This window comes from Camelus ferus, chromosome 3 (genome assembly GCF_009834535.1).
Source record: "Camelus ferus isolate YT-003-E chromosome 3, BCGSAC_Cfer_1.0, whole genome shotgun sequence".
NCBI classification, from domain to species: domain Eukaryota; kingdom Metazoa; phylum Chordata; class Mammalia; order Artiodactyla; family Camelidae; genus Camelus; species Camelus ferus.
This window is the reverse complement of record NC_045698.1, coordinates 36,977,701-36,997,359: the sequence shown is the minus strand read 5'-3', so window position 1 is coordinate 36,997,359 and position 19,659 is coordinate 36,977,701. Positions and strand designations below refer to the sequence as shown.

Genomic DNA, 19,659 nt, shown 5'->3' with positions numbered 1-19,659 from the left:
TTCAATGGAATAAGAGTCATGATGGAGGCAAGCAAAAGTACATTCTCATATTATAAACAACTAGGAGACAACTACATTAATTAGTCTATAAATGCTTCTTTGAGAAATGAAGAACAAGAACGAGTTACCTGAATCCATGGCTCAGCTAAATCTTTATAAGCAGGAGGGATCTGCTGAGTTCCATAATGAGTAAGGTTAAAATTGCTCTCCTGATTCCTTCGTTGTGATCCAGCCAAGGGGTGCTGCTGTGTGGTCTGCTGCTGTGCAGCTCGCAGAGAAGAAGGGGAATCCACAGGGCTTGACAACTCGTGGCTAAATAAAAAATTAACAAAGCTTGCTAAAAATAATTACCAGGTTTAAATAACACTTTGAGAACAATTTTATTTCTTATCAAACATAACTCAAATCATTAATTCAAAACGGTTACCTGTAGAAATCATGGGATCGCCACTTAGACCTACAAAGGGGACATATTAAAGGCTCTCTATTTCTTCTACATTCTTCTGCCCCTGAAAAATTAAAGGAAAAAAACTAAACATTTATATTTTTGTAATAATTGTTCATAATAGCTAGTACAGGATTTAAATGGAAGGAACCTCAGAAAAATCATCTGATATATGTTTACCTAAAAGCAGGCAGGCACAGCATGTTAAATTATTCTGATGCTTGTAATTTTTGCAAATGCTGTTTTGTTAGTTATATAACATGTACTCTGTTTACTGTTTTTCAAAACATTCTGCCCACTTGATAACCTGGTAGTGCTATTCCAAAAGTTGCTTTGATGTCGCCCTCTCTGTAATGCCTGCCTAGGTCTTCTTTTACTCCCTTTCCTCCACGTGCACCTTCCAGATCAGAGTTGTTTCTAACTCTGTGCACGCCTTCCATTACCACACGAATCATAGTTTATAACATTTCTTCACTCACACTGCTCACCTCCTAAGAGATCTTAAACACCAGTTTGTTGAAAACTTCACATAGGACCTAGATATGCTTCTCTTCTTCTCTCACCAGTCTCCCCAAAGGCCATGTTAAAATCCTAAATAATATAGCTTATACGGTAACTGTGTTGGGTAAACACAGGGAGAAAAAGAGCCACATACAAATTGACATGCAGTGGTGGTGCAGCTTGTTCCTGCAGCCGTCTTCACATACTGTCAGACTTTCTTCATCAAGCATGCCCAATAAGCAAATAGGACACATCTGTTCCTCTTCATCTTTTATACTGTAAGGAAGGGGAAATGAAAGCATTAAACATGTAAGAACATAACACCGAATTTATAATGCCGTATGCTAAAAACAATTTTGGCTTCTTTAGAATATGAAAAAATTAATTAGAAATTCTTACTTAGGAGCATCTAATTAAACCATTTAAGAAGTATTTCTCCTATTAATATACAGCAATTTTTAATCCGATTCCCACCACCAGTAAGAGTACATTTACTGGATCAATGAATATAAATGTTTTAAAAAGTCACATTACTTTTTTCCAGAGAGGCTATACCACTTTTTTATACAGTAAAGCATATCCTTAAAAGAACTGAACTAACTGTCTCATTACAAAGGATTTAATTCTGTAAATAAATCTGACATCCATATATATTTTTTAAATGAGTATTTCCTTAGTTATTAAGTTGTCTGGACAATTTTCACATGTTTCTTAGCCCCTTGAAATTCTTCTTTTGTGAAAATTCTCTTCATGCCCTTTGCCCACTTATGTACTGGATGCCAGGTTTCTGTTTCCAGCTTTTATTTTGTTGGTAAGGTTTTATTAGTTATTTTTTATAAGCATATTCAATTTGTCCCAATTCTCTTTTTTATTGTTTCTTATATACCATTTAAAATTAATGCAGCAGTAAGACCTCCGGATTAATTTGTTCTCTTTTTTACTGATTTTAGTCTTAAAATATTTATTTCAGATATAAAAATTTGTGATTACATGAAACAGTAATAAGATTACAATTTCTGTGGTTTCCCCCTGGGATACTGCAAATGCACATGAATCAAACTCCCAAATTATGGCCAGCCCTATTTAGAGGGTACTTTTTTTCATCCTGGAGAGAAACTTTCTATTTTAACTTTTGCTACCTGGTTTTAAGCATTTATTATTTTTTTCCAAAATAAAAAGCTACAGAAATATCAAAAGGAGAAATGCTCTAGAGTAGTTTTGGGTCAGGAAGCTTGAGAAATAAAGCTAACCTTTTCATTCTATTTGAAAGAGATGAGGAGTAAGAGAAGAGTCCTGAACTAGAAGTCAAGATACTCAGGTTCGTTCAAATGACTCTTTTGGCTTCATTTATCATTGAACCATGTAAAGTAGAAAATCTCTAATGTCTCCCAAAACTCACAAAACCCCCATTCTAAAATCAATTCACTTTATAAAAACTAAGAAAATTCAAATATTTACTTTTTCCACAGATGAAAAAAATCTCTCAATTCTTTATCACACCCTTGTCCTGATATCACCACTTTCTATTCTTCATGAATTTTGAAGTACTTACAATACTTAAAAGATTGATGGGATGAAAATGGGACTTAATCACTTAGACCAGTGCTTCTCAGACTGGGGTGCCTGGGAACACATGGGAGGTGCCCTCCTAAGAGAAGTAGCAGTCCTTTCTGGAGTAATTTTTAAGAAACTCATTTTTACATTAAAACCAATAAAGAAATCTTGGAAAAGAAAGAAAATTCATGTGAATTTTTATGATAGTACTCTAATTTTTTCATACCTGTCATACTGGGTTGCATTTCAGATCCTTCAGGGTATGAGTTTATTCTTATCAGTAACTAGGCAATGGAAAAGTTTGAGAAGCACTGCAGATTTTAAGTAATAACTATGATTAACAGCTACCATATCTCTTAATGACAACTGATTATTCTCTTTGTTTAGAAGAGTCTGCTTATGTTCTCACAGATGAAATAGACTGTAATGAGGATTCCCTGAGAGTATCTATGAAAGAAATTAGGATGTCATGAAACTTAAAAATCTTGTATTTGGAAATGATTTTGGATAATCACTTTGCCTTGAAAAACATTTACATAATGCCTCAGCTTCATTATCTGCAAAAGTGATAAAAACTACCTAATGAGACAACATACTAAGTGCTTGGCACAAAGTAATGACTGATAAACAGTAGCCACTTATTTTTTTACCTACCACGTTATTTTTCTTATGACATGGACATTTATTAGATTCTGATATTTAAGGTACTATTTTCAACACTGTAGTTTTCAAGACAAAAAGTCTCTCTCTATATATATATCAGATGACCTTTAATATTTTTTACCCTTGAGTTTAACTTGAAAGACAAGATTCAATAGTTAAACCATTTTAGAGCAACTTAACAAGTATATACTTATAGAAATTATCCCTAAAATTAAAAAGTAACACTGGATTAATGTTTTTAATTCCTTAAAAAGTACTAACCTGTTTTCTGAACTAGATGTAGAAGTACTAGATGATGACAATGTATGAGAATTTGACATGCGTGAAACAAACTTCTGGATGGTGTTACGAGATGGAGCTTTGATCCTTGAGCTACGCCTACTGTGATATTTCTGGAACAAACTCTCAACCTAACATTGAAAAAAGACAGTAACAATGATATTTGTGCCATAATACACATATGAAGAGTTGAATTATTTGCCTTTTATTTAATAAGTTTTTCATAAAGCCAATTCAAGAGCTTCAAAAGTAAGAATACATACAGCTTACTAAGGACAGTATTTTTACAGCAGGTCAGTGTTTACTTTTTTTCAGTCTATAAGAAAAACCTAATTAGTCAATAGATGATAAGAGAAGTATTTACAAATATCAAGTAAATCTTACATACTTTCACACCTTTGAAATGACCACTGTTTAAATTCAGAGCTCATGGAAAAACTTCAGGAATATACCATAAAAATTTGTTGACAGTTTTATTCTAAAGCATTTATTAAAAATTACCTCAAAATTCTTTAACGTTTTTCTCCATAACATTGGATCTGAAGGTTCTAGCTGAAATACCCGGAGCATAACAAACAGCAGATGAATGCAAAATGTTCCACGCCCACAGCTGCAGTTCTAAAGAGTTTAAAACAAACAAACCAACTTAGGGTTTAATAACTCTGCGATTCTATTAGAATTCCTAATTTGGTTTTATGAAAACTCCTAACTTGATCCTTTTTAAAATATTTCCAAGTTTATTATACTAAACTTTCTATTAATTTGCTTCTTATCCTTAATAGAATAAGATATATAAGGATATGCAAGAAAAGCCCACAGCTATCTCCATAAATTAATCTCTTATTTTTGGTTTATTAAATAGACCTAATTTTATTCTGACGTATATTAAATCCTAGTAAAACCCTTCATAAATACATTAAATAAATATGTTTATTAGTTTCCAAAATATATTTTAAACTCCCTTTACAAGAATTACATAATTGATCTAAATTTAAGAATGTTATAGTGTATAACTCTGAATTAGGACCAGATACCAATAAAATATAAAATGGTGACGAATCCTACCTGAGGCCCGATAAACACGCGGTATTTATTGTCTGGGCTGTCTCCTCCAATTAAGAAAGAGTTGGGTCCTATTTGCTGCAGTAAGTACAGCCTGGCCCGCATCACTTTGTTTACGCGGCGGTTTGTTTCCTCAGGGCTATATGGTGAGAAGCCATCTGGTGAAGGCGCTCTTCGAGGTGGTGTGATTCTCCCGCTCTGAAACTTCACAACATTTTTAAAGTTAGGTTACTTGCTCATTTCTCGATAAGAAACAATGACCCCAAAAAAGCCATGTAGCATTTTATATTCTGAAAAAATGGCCCAAGATGCAACAAAATGCATTTGCAAATGCTTTTGTCTGACATAGTTATCATGAGTAAACTTCTTCTAAAATCTCAAGACACCTAATAATAAATCTTTGGCCAAGAGAGACAACTATGTGGTAATTTTACAAATTATAAATATCTGACTTCTTTTTAACGTATTTTGTAAACCAAAATAAAAACGTAAGAAATTTGTCTCATAAGCAGGCAAAATACCTTGTTTTTAGTGATAAAAATTAAGCATCCAATTCCCTGCCTTCCACTTAATGCATTTACCAAATGTTGTTTTGTGACTGGTAATTTACAAACAGCACCAAGAAATTCCTCCCATGGTACACCCTGTGGAGAACTAATGGCAAGTGACTCTTCCCAAATTAAGACATCTTACTGGAGGCTGATGAAAACTCTCCTATAGTGAGGGTGATATATCACTCTCACTCTACTCCACTGATTCCTCTAGAACTTGGTCTTTTCATCAATGCCCAGTGGAAATTCTAGTTTGGTGCCTAACTAGTTAAAAGATAAAAAATATCGGTGAGAGCAGGAAGCAACTAGAAGCCGCATACAGTGCTGGTGAGAATGTAAAATGGTGCAGCTGCTTTGGAAAACACGATCCAGCAATTCCACTCCTAGGTACAAACCCAAGAGAAATGAAAAGATATGTCCACATAAAAATGTGTACAGGAATGTTCACAGTAGCATTATTCACAATAGCTAAAAGTGTAAACCAAATGTCCATCAACTGATGAGTGGAAAAACAAAGTATGTATACCCATACAATAGGATATTATTCTACAATTTAAAATTGGTAGAGTACTGATTACAAATTATACCATGGATGAACTTTGAAAACATGATGCTAAGTGCAAGAAGCTAATCACAGAAGATTATACATATTATATGATTCCATTTATATAAAATGTCCAAGATAGGCAAATTTAATATAGACTCAGAAAGTGGATTAGTGGTTGTCTAGGCCTGGGGAGAGACTGGTCTGGGGTTTCTTGTTGGGGTGATGAAAATGTTTTAAAATTGACTGTAGGGGTGGCTACAACTCTGTGAATATACCAAAACCCAATGAATGGTACAACTGAAACAAATGAATTGTATAGTGTATGAATTGTATCTTAATAAAACCATTATTCTTTAATAGGCAGTTACTAAAAAGTAAAACAAAACCAGGCATACATGTGTGTGCTATTGGACTTGCTAAGTATTCAGATTACGGATATGCTTACAGATGTACAAAATGACACATGCATAAAAATATTTTTGCAGCATTTTTTTTTAGTAATGAAAGTTAAGGAGGAGCATAAATGCTCATTAGTATGTAGTTCATCCAATAAACCATGATTTATCCAAATAATGAAGTGCTAGGTGGCTGTTAAAAAGAGTAAGGGAGTAACTTTATCTAGCATATATCCCAAAGGGGGAGACACAATTCTGTATATACTTGTGGTAGTCTTTTACTTTGATGGCCCCTGTGAACTACAGCTCCCAGTATTTATACCCTTCTGTAGTCTCCTATCATTTTAATTCTGGATTTGGGCACGTTAACTAGCTTTGGGCAATAAGTGACTAGCAAACAAGATGCAAGGGGGTGGCAAAAGAGCTTCCACACTGGAATTTGCCCTCTTGAGTGACTTTTTTTTTCTGCAACAGAAATTTATTGTCTCACAGTTCCAGAGACTTAAGTCCAATATCAAGGTGCTGGCAGGGTTGGTTCCTTCTAAGGGCTGTAAGAGATAATCTGTTCCATGTGCTTTCCTACCTTGAAATACTTATTGCTACCCAATTTCCATGCTATAAGAGATGCCAACAGCCCCAACTGTTCCAGCTGAAGGACCAGACATGCAAGTGAAAAAGCAGTCGTGGACACTCTAGCTTCTGCAGATGCCATAGGAGCAGACATAAGACACTCCTGACCAATTTGTAGATTCATAAGCTAATATATGATTGTTCCTGTTTTGAGTTTTAAAAAGTAGGTAATTTATGTGTCCACATAAAGCCAATAAATACTGTTGAGTATCTTGGGCTTTACTGTAAAATTTTTACTTAAAATTTACTTATTGAAGCATTAATATGCTTTAACAACCTCAAATCCAAGGAAACCCAAATCTCCCCCCTGTGGTCACTATATCTCAGTCATTTTCTCCATTTGCTCATTTGCTCTTCAAGGTTAGAAAGTAAGTTTTAACTTGCATTTCTCCCAATAGAAGTCTGTCTGTCTGTCTATCTCAGGAAGTTAGCACCTATCTTTTTGCAAATCTCTTTGATGCCTGGCTTAATACAGAAGACAGCTGGATTCTCATTGATGCTTCTGCATTCAATCTGCTATGATTTGATGTTTTGGTTAAAGAACATGAAGAACATCTGGCCTAACACAGATAAATAGTTGGAAAAAATAAGCCTTTCCAAATAACAATGAAAATTCTTCTTTGATACTAACATTAAAGGAGTGTTTTCTTAAAGGGGGCTGTAATGTGGAATCTGAAACCACAGAAACAAATTTCTTCTACTATTACATTAAAATCTAGATGGTATATCTTACATACTTTGAATGATCTTACATACTTTACTCAAGAATGATCCTATTTCATGCACTGGTTATACAGAAAACTCTGGTTTACTGAGTTATGCAGATCTTCCAAACATTCACACATTTCATTCAGCAATATACAAATTTGTTAATATCATTGACCTATTAGAAAAGTCTAAGTATTGGGAGGCTATCAAGCTCACAGTGGTAGATGTGAGTTTTCCAAAATTCTAATTTTTGCTTAAAATCTCAAATTTTACCACTAGTGAAAAAACCTAATGGTTGTTTTCCTTGAAGTGAATATTAATTCTTAAGTAAAGTGTCTGCCAAATACTCAAGTGAAGAGTACAATGTCTATTGTTATAGCTTTAATTCAGGCAAATGCACCAGCATCTTTACCCACCATTTAATTGTCAATGCAGTGAAAGGGGCAAATAACATGTCAATTTTATTACAAAATTAATTTTGACCTAATGGATCTATAGAAAGCATCTCAGGGCAGGTCCCCCCAACCAAGAGCCTGTACATCACACTTTGAGAACTGATGCTCTAACAGATGTCTAGCCAATCTTTTCTGTGTTATAAACAAGTTTAAAAATTGTAGGAACTTAACATATTTGCTGAAACATTAACTTACAGGCACCGGGGAAACTCTTTTTCTCCTTACTCCTGGAGATTCTGATTTCACTGTGCGCCCTGATGGGGAGCTGCCGGGGGAAGGACTGCGTCGGCCTTTGGGAGCTGGGGAAGCAGTGCTCGCCTGGCACTCTCCTTGAGACTCAGCTGCCAAGTTATTAATTTCAGATCCATCTCCTTTAACAGGGATTGGTTTTACCACCTAAATTAAAATTCCAATATTTTTATCACTTAAAATATTTAAAAAATAAGTAAATTTGAACATAAGACAAGAAATGAACTCAGTGAGTTTTTTATTATGCAATATTATACAAATACAACAGATAATATATCAACTTTTATTTACTATTACTTTATAAACCATAAATGTAAGACTGTTTTTACCCACACAGATTTAATTCAGTCATTTACGCTTTATGAACTAGTTAAAATGTTGTCATACATTACTTTAGAAGATTTGGAATTAAGATCCTTAGACCTTACCTTAAAGATAAAACATCAAAATAAAACTAGAAAAATTGCTTTTCTCTTTTGCGTTCTAAGTACAAGATAAATCTCTAATAAAAGGATTTTAGATGCTGACATTAGAGGGCAGTGTTGCTTTAAGCATTACCTCTCCCATCCAACCAAAGGGTTTAGTTCCTAGAATAGTTTGCTTAATGAGCATAGTTTAGCAATGTTCTGTTCAAGTGGCCAGAATCTCAAAGCAAATAAAACTACTGCATTTAAAATAAAGAAGGGAAAAGAGGCTTATAAAAGGATCTATTTATGCTTAATTTTCCATTTCCTCCTACGCTTTCTTTCTTATAGCAGGTAACCCATAGCCACTCACCACAGGGCCTCTCCTGTTTCTCCTTTCCAGCCATTCATGCTTCCAGGCTGGCATACAGGTTGCCTTCAGTTTCTCCCTGATCATTCGTTCTTCTGGGCGATCATCCATCTTGTGCAACCCCTTGAGAGTTTCTTTATTCTCCATCTCGCGACTAAAATGGAGGGAGAAACAAGGAGCATGAGATGTATATATGAAAAAATAGAACAGCACGGTTCTATTCATACTTTCAATGGACATGTAAAGCTAAAAAGATAACTGCTAAAAACTCCAATGATTTAAGCAAGATATGAAAATATCATTGTGAATCATATACTAATCTACTGTTGCAATTTATAATGTGGATAGTGTTGAGTATTGCCTGGTAACATGAGTTTAATGCCTTTAAAAAGAAAGGTTCTATTTAGAAAGTGCATGCTTACTAATAGTATTAATGCAGACCTTTGTTTCTAGGTAGTTAATAAAATGCATCCTAAGACATTAAAGCAGTGCATTAATACATTTATGAAAACTGCATTGTTTCTAATTATACCGCTCTAGCATGCTCAAGTATATTAGAGACAAATGTTTAGAAGAGTATTTTACTACTCTTTACCCTAGATTTCCAATAATTTAAGTTAATACAGATAAAATCTGGTGAATATGCTCATTTTCTGAAATAAGCTAAATAACTATTTAATAAGCTAGGTGAAATCTAACTACACCTTCTATGACCTCACGATGTTTTTTCAAAGCCTAAATGATTTAATTTGTTTTCTCAGAACATGATAAAGCACTTGGGGTACTCTATATGTAAAGAGTAAAAATTATCTGATACAAAAATTTTGATCTTTATTCCATATATAATGTGGCTTGTAGGTTATTTCATTCAGAATGAAATAACCTACAAGCTGGTAACTTCCGAGAACTAATTCTACAAAGCCTAATGGGTAAAACATCCACAAATTTCAGAATACACTCATATCCATATGCAGATCTATATGCAACACAATATATATAGGTATGGATTTTAAAACTTGGTTTATAAGAAAACAGTTAAAGCACTGCATTCTGGGGAAGTAACAATTTTTAAAATACTAAGCTAACTTCTATAAAGCTACAGAAGTTTTTTTTTTTTTTAATAACACTGATAGGAAAAGGAAACAGTCAAGGAAATACCAGAGATGATAACCACAAGCTCACCAAAAAGTCAAATTCAAAATCCTGTAGGAATTTTCCACTAATCCTAACTATAAAGCATGAGTATTTTCAGAGAACCAGCAAAAAAAAAAAAAAAAAAAAAAAATCTACTTAAAACGAAATATGCACTAGAAAGGAAACAGTTAACTAGTTTTACTGAAGCATCAGTACTGTAAGGGGAGAGGAAACCAGTATGTTAAATACCTCTGTGCCAGAGACTAGCCTAGATATTTTTAAAGAATGCAAAGAACACATAACATTTGAAACTTGCAAATGGGCATTAAAATGATTTCTACCACACATATAAAAATTGTCACAAAGAAAGAGGCAATATGAGAAGGAAGGAAGGGAATTTGATTTTCTTATTTACTTAGAAGTGTTTGGCTATTTTTCCTGTTCTGAATATATCATAAAGTGTAAATGTTAGGGGTGGATCAGGAGGGAGGGAAGGGGAGAAGAAAGGAAGAGGGAAAGAAGAGACAGGAGAGAGAGAAGGGAGAGGTGGCCAAGAGGGTGAGGGAAAGAGAGGAAGCAGAAAAGAAGGGAGAAGAGGTTGGGAAGGGTGGAGGGAGGAGGGAGAGGTGGAGGGAGTAGAGAGGGCAGAGAGAGAGAGAGAGAAATGTTTTCTCAGTTTATCCTGCTTAGTCAATACTTATCCAGGGACGCTCAGATCTATATAGGCAACCAAATTTATGGGCTGACTGCATACTAAAAATTTACTCCCAACTCTGGTTTGAAAAGCACTCCCCCTGCCCCCCTCCCCCCAGTAACAATGTTATAAGGCGGGGCTAGGTTCCCAGGCTAGTTCTCAAAATAAGTCACCCTGTAGAACTGCAGTGCATTTGTACAGGAGAAACTCCTGTACTCCCTGACAAAGGTGCTTGTGCTTCCCCTTGATCCTAAAAGTCTCTCCTCCCCTAAATTTGCTTTATGAGTATCTCGTCTAAGTTCTGTATTTTCAGTCTCCTTCCCTGGTACCCACTCTAACACACAGAGGACTCGCCTATCCAAACAAATCTTCCTGAATGATATGGCCTCCTTAAAGTTAGCATGATTTGCCTCTTCTTTCCACTTGTTTGAAAAATACTATAATCTTTCAAGCCAATTTCTTATTATAAAGAACAGAGGATGAACATAGTAGTAGCTTAACTTTTAACTATTGCACACATCTAAGATTATTTCTTTAGAATAAATGCCCTGAAATGGAATTACTGGGTCAAATGTACACAAATTAAGACTTCTGGTAATACTGACAAATTATCTTCAAGAAAATACATCTTCCATTCACAACACCCAGGTCAAGTTGCCAATTTAGCTGGTCTGAATTAGCGATAGACTCCTAAGGGGCTCCTTCACTTTGAATTTTACTCCAATCCAGACTTCAGAGCAGCCAAGGTCACTTCCCCATTAAAATTCTCCCCCTGGGGTTTTCCCCCTGGGGTTAGACTAAAATCCAAAATGTTATGGCCTATGAAACCCTGCACCAACTGGTCTTACCTCAGCTGAAGTCACCCAGAACCCACCTCTGCTCACCCTTCTGTTTTTTTCATTGCCTAGAAAACTCCAACATCTTTCCTGGCTCAGGTCTTTTGCACAGGCTGTTTCTTCTCTACTTTTCACCTCATTAATTTAGCTTTTCTTCAACTCCTTAGAGACATTCCCAGTCTCAATTAGGAACCACTAGTTCCATTTTTTTTTTTCTTAGCTCTGTTCTTTAAAGTGCTCATTGCAATTTGCAAACCTGTAACAACCGCCCCCCATACACACACACTCTCCACGAGGGCAGGGACAACTGCTTCATCTGAGGCTGTATAACCAGTATCTAACAATGTCTGGCTTACAACAGGTATTAAAACAATTATCAAATGAATGATCATTTATTAACATCTTTGCCAGCCTTAAGGACCTTCCCAGCTTTAAAACTTAATGAGTATTCATGTTATTTAATCTTTTTCTAGTTCTGTATTTAATTAAGACTAGGTTTGCAGTTTAGATGTTATTCTGTAGAACAATTTTTGTTGTTCCTAAATTGATCTGCAAATATAAACCTAAGTGTTTTTTCTAATGTCTTCATAATAATTGTATATTATTAATTCTAAAATGTGCATTTTTCACACTTAGTATCTTTGAAATCTGAATGCCTCTTATAATCAAATGTTGTTGTAATTTAATTGGCAGGATTTTATTTCCTTTCTTCATGGTATACAAAATAGTAATACAATTTACAGCCAATGGGGTCTTTGATTAAATGAAATATACAGTGAATCCTTTCTGCTTGTCAGGAAAAAAACCATACCTGAGTACTGAGTTTCATTTATCTCTGAAACTGAAACCAAATGGGGAAGAAAAACAAGTTTTTCTTAGATATTTTTATTGTTTTGTTACAGTCCTAACATACAGTCTTTATGGATCAGACATATACAGGTTTTTTTCTTTTTACCAGATATATGTATGTGTGTGTGCATGTATACAGCAGTGATTTGTCATCTTATCTAATTAATATCATAGCTATAGTAGGAAACTTTTTTTTAAAACACAAACTAATCTAAACAGATAGCTGCATGAGTGTTTAGGAGAGTTATTTTTGCCCCATCTATTACCTAGAACCACATTTGTTATTTCAACTAAAATAATAGCCTGTATATTTCTGTCTTTTTAGCAAAGCAAACATATGTATTTTGGGAAATACTTTGAAGACTTAAAAATAAACAAATAAAATTTTAGCCAGATAATTATAAGAAACTTAAACATTGCTACAGATTAAGCTTTATCCTCCTTTCCTGTTTATTTAGAAAACATGAGGTTTCTTGCTTTTTTTGGTTTCTAAACATTCCTCAGAATGAATCTGTGATTGACCTAAACTTCAAAGCTTTTCCCCCTGAGATTAGGCTGTCTCTTTCTAGACCTATACAGTTTGCCTGCTAAAAAATGAGATGGTTCAATGGCCCCTCCTCAATGATGCCACTTGACCCTCCCTTTATATGACCCACTGTGGCACCAGCCATTGTTGATTGGACTGTCACTCTTGCAGATCTCCCTTCCCTTGTTTTCTAGGAGATGGTTTTTCCCTACTTTTGCTTCTAACACTCTGACTAACCTCATTAGTATCATATACTAGACCCTCTTCCTGGAGCCCCTTAAATGTCAGCCACTGTCCTCTTCTTACAGCACTAAAATATTCCATTTATATGCGTACTAAGATATTTCATACCTCTCTGCCTTTGAAGATGGTTTGTTTCCTGAACAGGAATACACTTTTTGTCATCTCATATGCCTTCAGTAAAGAATTTCCTACCACCATTCTACAGCAGTTAGCCACTCCCTCCCAGTATGCTTATATTAATTATCACACAGCAGAAACTCAAGTATTTGCTGAAGTATCTGCTTCCCTCACCACATCAGGAGCTCTTCTGGGACAGGTTACCCCATCTTATTCATTCTTCTATCATCAGTGCCAAATGTCCTGGGCAAGCCACAAAAGGCACCCTACACAAGGTCAGAGGGCCTATCCAGCCACAGCCGCCTCCTGGATGAGGGCAGTGTCTGATGCTTGGGGCACCATGCTTTACACATTTGAACCCAGCCTGCAGTCCACAGTTGGTTGGTACAAGAATGTGCCCTGATCCAAAGACCTTCTACACTGGATGGTGCTGTACCCCTTAACCAGACTCTTTCTCTATGGGGGTTTAAATACAAGATCCATGGATAGTGGGTCACTGCAGGAAAAATGGCCACCAAAATAGAGGAAAAGAGAGAAGTAGTAACTAGCAGCAATAAGAGAGAAATAAGGGAGAAGAGAGGGAAGTTAGTCAGAAGGAAGATGTGGTTAGAGACGGGAAGAAGGGAAGAAGCAATAAAAGTAAACCTAAGAGTTGTACCTGGGCCCCTGCTATGCTGTTAGACAACTGGTGCTACTTTCCTACCTCCCTGGGTGGTGAAGCCCCACATTTCCCGTTCCCTGGAGGCCGCATGTATGCGCGGCAGGGCAGTGGAGGGAAATAAACCCTCATGTGTCTTTTGTCCCTGCAACCCCAAAGAGCCTGACTAAAACATTAACTCAGCACACTCCCTGACCCAGAGGACATTCAATAAACGCTGAAAAACATACTCCTACCAAGTTTACCATAATTTCTTTAAAGTATTTCTTAAATGGTTCATCATTAGCATGAAAATACGTTAGCCAACAACTAGTGATTGGAGAAGTAACTGCCAGACATACCATAACCGAAAAAGTAAATGTTACGTGTCAGGCAAGGTGTTAGGTGTTTTATGAGTATAAACTGTACCCTCCCAACAACCCTATCAGGTCATTACCACCTAAGGCTTGGAGAGGCTGGGTTACATGCCCAGGGTCACACAGTTGGTAAGCAGCAGGGACAGGATTCAAACTCCAGTGGATCAGCCTCTGAAGCCTGTGCCCTTCACTGGCCACTGTCAAATCTGATTTTGTACAACAACTTGGCATCAGATATCTATGTTGATATCTATTGATGAGAATACAAAGAAGTTTAAACATGTTATTTATTTATTTGTTTGTTTTAGTTGCTTTAATTTTTTTTTAACATTTTATTGAGTTATAGTCATTTTACAATGTTGTGTCAAATTCCAGTATAGAGCACAATTTTTCACTTATACATGAGCACACATTCATTGTCACATTTTTTTGTCACTGTGAGCTACCACAAGATCTTGTATATATTTCCCTGTGCTATACAGTATAATCTTGTTTATCTATTCTACATATGCCTATCAGTATTTACAAATTTTGAAATCCTACTCTGTCCCTTCCCATCCCCCGCCCCCTTGGCAACCACAAGTTTGTATTCTATGTCCATGAGTCTGCTTCTGTTTTGTATTTATTTATTTATTTATTTATTTATTTATTTATTTATTTATTTATTTATTTTTGATTCCACATATAAGCGATCTCATATGGTATTTTTCTTTCTCTTTCTGGCTTACTTCACTTAGAAGACATTCTCTAGGAACATCCATGTCGCTGCAAATGGCATTATGTTGTCTTTTTTATGGCTGAATAGTATTCCACTGCACAAATATACCACAGCTTCTTTATCCAGTCAGCTGTTGATGGACATTTAGGCTGCTTCCATGTCTTGGCTATTGTAAATAATGCTGCTATGAACATTGGGGTGCAGGTGTCATTCTGAAGTTGGGTTCCGTCTGGATATATGCCTAGGAGCAGGATTCCTGGGTCATATGGTAAGTCTATTTCTAGTCTTTTGAGAAATCTCCATACTGTTTTCCAGTGGCTGCACTAAACTGCATTCCCACCAGCAGTGTAGGAGCGTTCCCTTTTCTCCACAGCCTCTCCAGCATTTGTCATTTGTGGACTTTTGAATGATGGCCATTCTGACTGGTGTGAGGTGATATCTCATCATAGTTTTGATTTGCCTTTCTCTGATAATTAGTGATATTGAGCCTTTTTTCATGCGCCTATTGATCATTTGTATTTATTCCCTGGAGAATTGCTTGTTTAGGTCTTCTGCCCATTTTTGGATTGGGCTGTTTGTTTTTTTCTTATTAAGTCATATGAGCTGCTTATATATTCTGGAGATCAAACCTTTGTCAGTTTCATCATTTGCAAAAATTTTCTCCCATTCCTTAGGTTGTCATTTTGTTTTACTTATTGTTTCCTTTGCTGTACAGAAGCTTATAAGTTTAATTAGGTCCCATTTGTTTATTCTTGCTTTTATTTCTATTGCTTGGGTAGACTGTCCTAGAACACTTTTGAGATGTATGTCAGATAATGTTTTGCCTGTTTTCTTCTAGGAGGTTTATTGTATCTTGTCTTATGCTTAAGTCTTTGATCCATTTTGAGTTTATTTTTGTATATGGTTTAAAGGAGTGTTCTAGGTTCATTGATTTACATGCTGCTGTCCAGTTTTCCCAAAACCATTTGCTGAAGAGACTGTCTTTATATTTCATTGTGTATTCTTGCCTCCTTTGTCGAAGATTAGTTGACCAAAAGTTTGTGGGTTCATTTCTGGGCTCTCTTATGATGTTCCATTGGTCCATATGTCTGTTTTTGTGCCAATACCATGCTGTCTTGATGACTGTAGCTCTATAGTATTGTCTGAAGTCTGGGAGAGTTATTCCTCCAGCCCTTCTTTTTCTGCAGTAATGCTTTGGCAATTCTAGGTCTTTTGTGATTCCATATAAATTTTATTATGATCTGTTCTAGTTCTGTGAAATATGTCCTGGGTAATTTGATAGGGATTGCATTAAATCCGTAGATTGCCTTGGGCAGTATGACCATTTTAACAATATTGATTCTTCCAATCCAGGAGCATGGGATATCTTTCCCTTTTTTAAAGTCTTTTTTAATTTCCTTCATCAATGGTTTATAGTACTCCTTGTATAATTCTTTCACCTCCTTTATTCCTAGGTATTTTATTACTTTGGGTGCTATTTTAAAGGGGATTGTCTCTTTACTTTCTTTTTCTGTTGATTCATCATTAAACATGTCTTTTAAATGGTGAGTTTTACTATAAGAATTAAAGAAGCCCATTAATTCTATTCATTAGTAGAGCACTTTGCTATAATAGGAGTAACAAAGACTATAATGATCATATGAAAACTTTCTGGAAATTAAGGGGGTTTAACCCTAGAGTACATAAAGATATCTGGAACAGTTTAGATTATGGATAACTTTATATAAGAGAATCTCAATTCTCTCGGTGTCTGGGTAATGTCAAACAACCTTGGAAAACACACTGAATTATTTGGGACAGGCAAAATTCAGAGCCACTCAACTGAGGTCTACTTGTGAAGCTCTTAGCAGCAGGAATTCATATACTAAAACCCATAAGCTTTGTTACTCAGAGGAGAGACAGCAAGGGAGGAACTCTCTCCCAAAACAAAACTAGACTACGGTGGGACCCTTAAAATTTAAGTTTCCAGGTGAAAGGCAAGAGAAGGAATGACTTTGGTAAGGATGAGGAGAGTGTGATGAATCATAAAGGCTGACAACAGAGGCTAACAGTCCCTTACCATGGCCAGGGCACTGTGCTAACAGTGCCACAGGGGTCATCTCAGTCAGTTCCCATGAAAATAGGACTCTTCTCATGAGAGTGGGACTCTTGCTATCCCATCCACAGATAAGAAGAAAAGCCGGGAGGTTTATGTCCAAGGTGATAAAGTATATGTGAAAAATACAGGATTTAAACTCAGATGAATGATTTCCAGGGCAGAAGGAAAATTAATATTTACAAGCGCTTAAAATTTGCTGACCTAGATCTGAGGCCAAAAAATCTGTATCTCAGTCCTGGAACACTATTTTCCCTTAAGATAATTTCTCCAGAGATATATTGTCATTGGCAACTGTTGGCCTTTTCCCTCTTCTAAGCACTGATTAAATAAAATCATTGGTAAGGGCAACCCTTCCATCTTTATGTAATGTAACATTTATAACATATCCAATTTTACATAAGAATAATATGTAAAAGTGGCTCATATTATGAAAATTATCTCTAAAGGATTTCATTCCAGGTTATGCTCAGTAATGTTTAGCCCTGAGAACTAAGGATGGCACAATACCTATTTATTTATACTGAGAAACAGGCTCCCCCACCCCAGTACAGAGTAGACATCCTCTCTTTAGCACAACAAAGGACTCTTGTTTTCTTAATATGAATATAGCCATGGTATAGTCAGTTTTATATTGAATCTCTACCAGAATCTTTATCAGAGGGAGAAAACTATTTCTAGTATTGTGTGCAAACCTTCCTATTCAGTCATTTGAAGGATACAGGCAAAGAATTTCATCCCCCAAAAAGCTCATTGTTATGTTCTGGTTAGCTACATCAAAAGTTAGCTAATATGGAGATCAAATAACAAAGACAACAATATAGCTTATTATCAACAATGATTATAAGCAGTTTAATTCTGCCTTACTGATTTTGATTGATTCACATTTATAAATTGTTCTAAATTGATTTGTACATACTAAAAATCAATTTGTCTGATATCATGGATTAGTTTCTATTAAAATATCAGTGCATTTGAATTTTAAGATAATAATTATTCTCCAGCAAAGATTACAGGATTCTGAAAAGTAGAACATGGTATAAAAGCTTAAGTATGTATGAAATTAACCAAAATTAAACCATAAGGATTAGTGGCTAATCATACTGTAAATACTAGCTGACCTAGGCCAACCTAGACAAGGAAAGTGGAAGTTCTTTGAGGGCAGGACCTTTCCCCTGGCATGTCTGGCAGCCACGAACAAAGCACCCAGAGCAACAGATGCCATGAGCTTGATAAGCAATTGATGATTTGGACTTGGAGTAGCTGGTTATCACTTCCAGTCAACAGAGATCTGGGAAGTAACACTGCAGATGTTGTGCCCAGCACATGTAACGGACACACACAGCCTGTTTAACCCATAACTTCTACCACAAATGAGTGCCTTTTGGACACATAAACAATTTCAAAAAGAATAGGAAGAATATTCAAAAGGCTTTCTACTTCTAAATTAGTAATCAAAAAATATTGTTTTAATATCACCGTACAAATATAGTAACAAAGAATTTACAAAACACAGAGAGCTACTAGACAGTATCAAACCATTCTTAAAGGTAACAACAATATAGAAGGGTTTTTTTGGGAGTCAGTTACCTCTGACCAAGTCTATGCAATTAACTACCTATCCAAAGCCTCCCTTTAAAGAACACAAGTGAATCAAAAAGAAAACTGTATTTTAGCTGTATAATGTTTCTATATTTTTATATGTATATGCTAGAAATGTATGAATATACTTAAAGCAATTGATATGCTACAGAATATTGAATAAACTCTAAGGAATTGATTAGTAAATTATTTCTTGTAATTATAATAGTGTGCTACAAATTCGGATACCATTAAAATACATTATTTAAATGTACATAAGATACTGATAACTACCAATTAGGACATATTTTGATTAACAGGATATAGTAAATGAAGAAAAAAAGACTCTAGGTTTCAAGAATCACATTTTTGTTTAATTCTGTAATTACATGATATTCAGTGTTACTTTGGCTCTGTGGAGTAACACTGAATATCATGTAATTTAATTACTGATGACATCACTCACTAATGGAACCAAATAGTCTATCCAAATCTGGAAAAAAGAATAATTCTTCCTTCTAAATATGCTAAGACATGAACATAAAAATCATCAAATTAATATAAGTATGAAACTAATTATGCGTACTTTATCAAGCTGGGGGATACATAACAATCAAATATATGTATTGACAAGTGTGTAACTGACCAGTCAAGAAAATGTCAAACTGCAATAGAAGTTAAAACTCACCAGGAGGAAAAGATAATTCAGACAGCTCAAATACCAGCAAAATTCAAGGGGAAATAGCTATGCAGAGATTAGCTCGACTATTAAAATTGGTAAGAATTTTAAAGAAAACTAAAGGAAATAAGATGAATCAAATTAGTAATCAAGTTAGGTTAGGAAGGACATGAAAATTCTAGAAGATTGGTAATTTGAAATCAGAAAATACTGTTTTTAAAAAAAGCAGTCAAGGAGAACCAGAGGTGAAGGCAGGCATCTCTTCAAGTTAACACCCCTTATGTGTGGGCATAAAAGAAAACAAATCAGACTTAAGTGAAACCAACATGTTGTCAGTTCTGTAATGTCTTAAGACTCAAG

At 35.3% G+C, this 19,659-nt stretch overlaps 2 protein-coding genes across 3 annotated transcripts in view; one reads left to right on the top strand and one right to left on the bottom strand.

Annotated features, from left to right (window-relative positions):
• The window catches only part of ANKRD55 (ankyrin repeat domain 55), a 661,295-nt gene that overhangs the window by 50,718 nt on the left and 590,918 nt on the right, over window positions 1–19,659 (top strand). The window lies entirely within an intron of this gene.
• Window positions 1–19,659, bottom strand: part of MAP3K1 (mitogen-activated protein kinase kinase kinase 1) — a 66,650-nt gene that overhangs the window by 18,368 nt on the left and 28,623 nt on the right. For both annotated transcript variants that reach the window (XM_032472427.1, XM_032472430.1), the window contains exons 2-9: window positions 8,817–8,967; window positions 7,986–8,186; window positions 4,508–4,708; window positions 3,944–4,060; window positions 3,425–3,573; window positions 1,101–1,222; window positions 428–509; window positions 129–312 (exon numbers count right to left, since the gene is read on the bottom strand). In XM_032472427.1, coding sequence (XP_032328318.1) covers window positions 129–312; window positions 428–509; window positions 1,101–1,222; window positions 3,425–3,573; window positions 3,944–4,060; window positions 4,508–4,708; window positions 7,986–8,186; window positions 8,817–8,967 — 1,207 coding nt within the window. The remainder of the gene's footprint in view (window positions 1–128; window positions 313–427; window positions 510–1,100; window positions 1,223–3,424; window positions 3,574–3,943; window positions 4,061–4,507; window positions 4,709–7,985; window positions 8,187–8,816; window positions 8,968–19,659) is intronic.